The 3,105-nt window shown below is 39.3% G+C and overlaps 1 protein-coding gene across 1 annotated transcript; it reads right to left on the reverse strand.

Moving 5' to 3' along the window:
* Nucleotides 1-362: 362 nt before the first annotated feature.
* On the reverse strand, nucleotides 363-2,883 carry LOC113039901 (uncharacterized). Its single transcript, XM_026198053.1, has 4 exons — nucleotides 2,729-2,883; nucleotides 2,502-2,642; nucleotides 2,046-2,298; nucleotides 363-1,560 (listed from the first exon to the last, which is right to left on the reverse strand). The coding sequence occupies exons 1-4, from the start codon at nucleotides 2,768-2,770 to the stop codon at nucleotides 899-901; spliced, it is 1,098 nt and encodes a 365-aa protein (XP_026053838.1). The 5' UTR covers nucleotides 2,771-2,883; the 3' UTR covers nucleotides 363-898.
* Nucleotides 2,884-3,105: the final 222 nt, after the last annotated feature.

Genomic DNA, 3,105 nt, shown 5'->3' on the forward strand with positions numbered 1-3,105 from the left:
TCAACCACTTGCGGCTGGAGTCCTGGAGCAGGGTCTCTGCACATTTTTTTACAGCAAATTTAATAACTTTTAAGACCTTTTTAAGTCCTCTAAAAGGAAAATTTAAGACTTTACCATGAAGCATTAGCGTGGCACAGCTCAACAGAGTCACACTCAAGAAAGGTCAAAGAGACGCGAAAACGTTTATACCAAGTGCTGATTGACCTTTCAACCCTTACATTGTTGACTATGTATAAACTATCAGCCTTTAAGGTACTTCAGGTAATTTCTTAATTCTGGCCCCTCATAGCAGTCTGAAAATGACATGGAAGACAGCCCCAGTACATTATAAAAGCCCACAAATACACAAAAGTTTTCGTCATACTTGATCTAAATTATGGGTAAATGTGGCTGCCAAATAGCCTTGAGCTGGGTTTGGGGGTTCTCCCCCAAGAAAATGTTGTTCAGGGTCTGATTAGTGTTTTGTATCATTTCAGACACAGATAAATGCAAGCACATTCAATAATCTATGCATAGACCTAATGAATGAAGATCCAGTCAGAAAAATGTAGGAAAGATCAGGATCAGAAATTTATTTAAAAGTGCTTTGTTCAGCTACTTCTTTTAGCGCTGTGAAGACATCAAACTTGGTCAACAATGGGATTAATGCCAATCTGGCAATCCAAAGATATGCATGTATAACAGTATACAAACAGAATAGCATGAAAACAGTCATGCTTACATGGGATGACAAATAATAGAGAAAAATCTTCGGACTTCCCTATAAAACCACAGTGCTGATCAAACAAAAACGGAACTGATTTTATAGGCCCAGACAGTAACATTCAGCAAATAATCCAAATAAATAACTAAAGGTACATGTAAACCTTCAACTTTTAAGTTCTCAAACTCAAAGCCCTCATGACAGTTTTGTCAATTCTACAATCTTGTTTTCAATTTCTGCATCCAACTCAATTAGTTCTTTATGTTTATCTTTAGCTCGTCTCCTCAAAGAATTGGATTCTGTGATCAATGTGGCCATTTTACTACCACCTGAACTTTCGGCTTGCTCTGCCATTCTATCTGCATCATTCTCCAAAGATATGCAAATTTCTCGAATTGATTTTTTCTTTTGCTTTAGCTCTTTCAGGTCCTCTTCGACATACTTTCTTTTCTTGGAGTTTTCTTCGGTCTCTCTCTTCTTTTTTTCCTCTTCCAAATGTGCCCGGTAACGGCTCCGTGCTGATGCACAGTAACTGATTAGCTCTTTTGTAAGAGGCACTTTTGTCACCCCCCCACAAACTTTCACTTGATCACAGATGAGCCTTTGAATAACAACTGTCTCCTCAGACATGTTGCACGTCTCCACTTCTTTGTTGATGGAGAAGCCCCGCTCCACTTCAGCTTGTCCATGTGAGAGGAGTAGTAACTTCTTGCAGAAGTTCCACAGATCAGTGTAGGAACTGAGATTCTGAGACAGGAATGCATCAACCCTGGACACTGAGGGCTGGAAGTTTGCAAATTCCAGCGATTTGGCTTCATTGGAAAGGGCCTTCTCAAACTGTTGAGAAATCACATCACCTGTAATAATGCACAAAGGAGAGCCAGTGTGAATAAAAAATTAGCATCGCAACATAAAAGGCAAAGCTGCGTTCTTTTAAAGAGACCAATCCACACTGATTCCATACATTTTCTGTTAATCCCTTTCATGAATAATATTTTTACAAAGAAAAATGCCTGGGTTCTGTACCTCATAGGTTTGCACTCAAGTCATGTCAACCTGCACTAAACTAAACTAAAAAAAAAAAAACACGCAAAAAAAAATCAAAAAAACAATTTTAGTGTTTTTTTTGTATGGAATGGCCTGTTTAAATAGTATACTATGTAACTTTACCTTTACCTGATCATTTGAAGTCAGTGAATAGTATAAAATATGTACACAGAAATGGGAATACATGTTGAATTTTATGTTACAGGTAATGTTATAGGTGTTGGTCTTGACTGATATAAATGGGAGGAAGTGTGTAAACAGTGAGTGCCATTCTATTCTTATTCCTATAATTTACCAGAAGATATCCCGCCTGTCAACTGTTTGTCCAACACAAACTTCTCAATGAGACGTTTCAGTTTCTGTAGGCATTCGTCAGGGCTGGAATACATTTTTCTTGGGTCCAGGCACATCATGTTATGGACAGTGGCATATTTTAGAGGGCACTTATCCAGTGCCTTCTTGCATATTTTTGAAAGTGCATTCTGGCATTCTTTTTTAAACTGCAGCACACCAAGCTCGCTTACTCTGCCCTTGGCCCCTGACAGTCCCTGACAGAAAAAAAAAACATTGGTTTGTCAAATCTACAACATTTCTGTCCCTCTACATAGTCTGATCTGCAATAATTAAGCATAATACACTGAGCTTAATGGCGCCCCTTTTCAGAACATGCCTCTCTCCACACACACAAACAAGTCAATGTTAATATCTACATGTAATTATGAACTACTTTGATGAAACGGAATACACCCACCTTGATAACAGCTGCTGCACCCATGCCAATGTCAACATCTTTTGTGCCAAGCCAAAGCTTCTGGTCTGTGACATCGAGCCTCACCAGCTTATATGGACTCGAGGGCAAAGCATCACGCTTGATGAATCGTTTGAGAAGGCTCTAGTAAAATAAAATATATATATGTTTGAGTTAGATCAGTGAATTTCTGTGTACTTAAGGTGTTATGCATTATGACAAATAATTACCCTTATCAAATCCTCCAAGTCATTCCACAGGAAGGGCATCATGGGAGCATCTTTTTGATATTTTTCCAGAAATGGTTGAAAGACTCTTGCTATGAACACAAAGAAGTGGAGTTTGGCACAGATAAGAGGATCCTTTCTTGCCTCAGAGAGGGTGTCGAATGGTGCATTTCCTGGGTTCTTCACCTTCTTTGTTGACATTTGGTCAACAAACTTCTCAATAGAGGGCCAAATTTCAATGGCCCTCTCTGCAGCAGGCACATTTTCGAGCCAGCGATGGCCACAGAAGGATAAGGGGAATGTGGACGACAGTGTTGCAGATGTGAAATCCTCTCTTCTTGCTGGGGCATTATTGAAGAGACAGTGGAGAGATCTCAGCA

The sequence above is a fragment of the Carassius auratus genome, chromosome 22 (genome assembly GCF_003368295.1).
Source record: "Carassius auratus strain Wakin chromosome 22, ASM336829v1, whole genome shotgun sequence".
In the NCBI taxonomy this organism is placed as follows: Eukaryota; Metazoa; Chordata; class Actinopteri; order Cypriniformes; family Cyprinidae; genus Carassius; species Carassius auratus.

Excerpts from the sequence above, each read along its gene's own strand:
- LOC113039901 (XM_026198053.1), bottom strand. The coding sequence starts at position 2,770 with ATGATGCCCTTCCTGTGGAATGACTTGGAGGATTTGATAAGG. Across the intron at positions 2,643-2,728 it reads ACTTGGAGGATTTGATAAGG|AGCCTTCTCAAACGATTCAT; the intron begins GTAATTATTTGT and ends TTATTTTACTAG. Across the intron at positions 1,561-2,045 it reads GACAGGCGGGATATCTTCTG|GTGATGTGATTTCTCAACAG; the intron begins GTAAATTATAGG and ends GCATTATTACAG.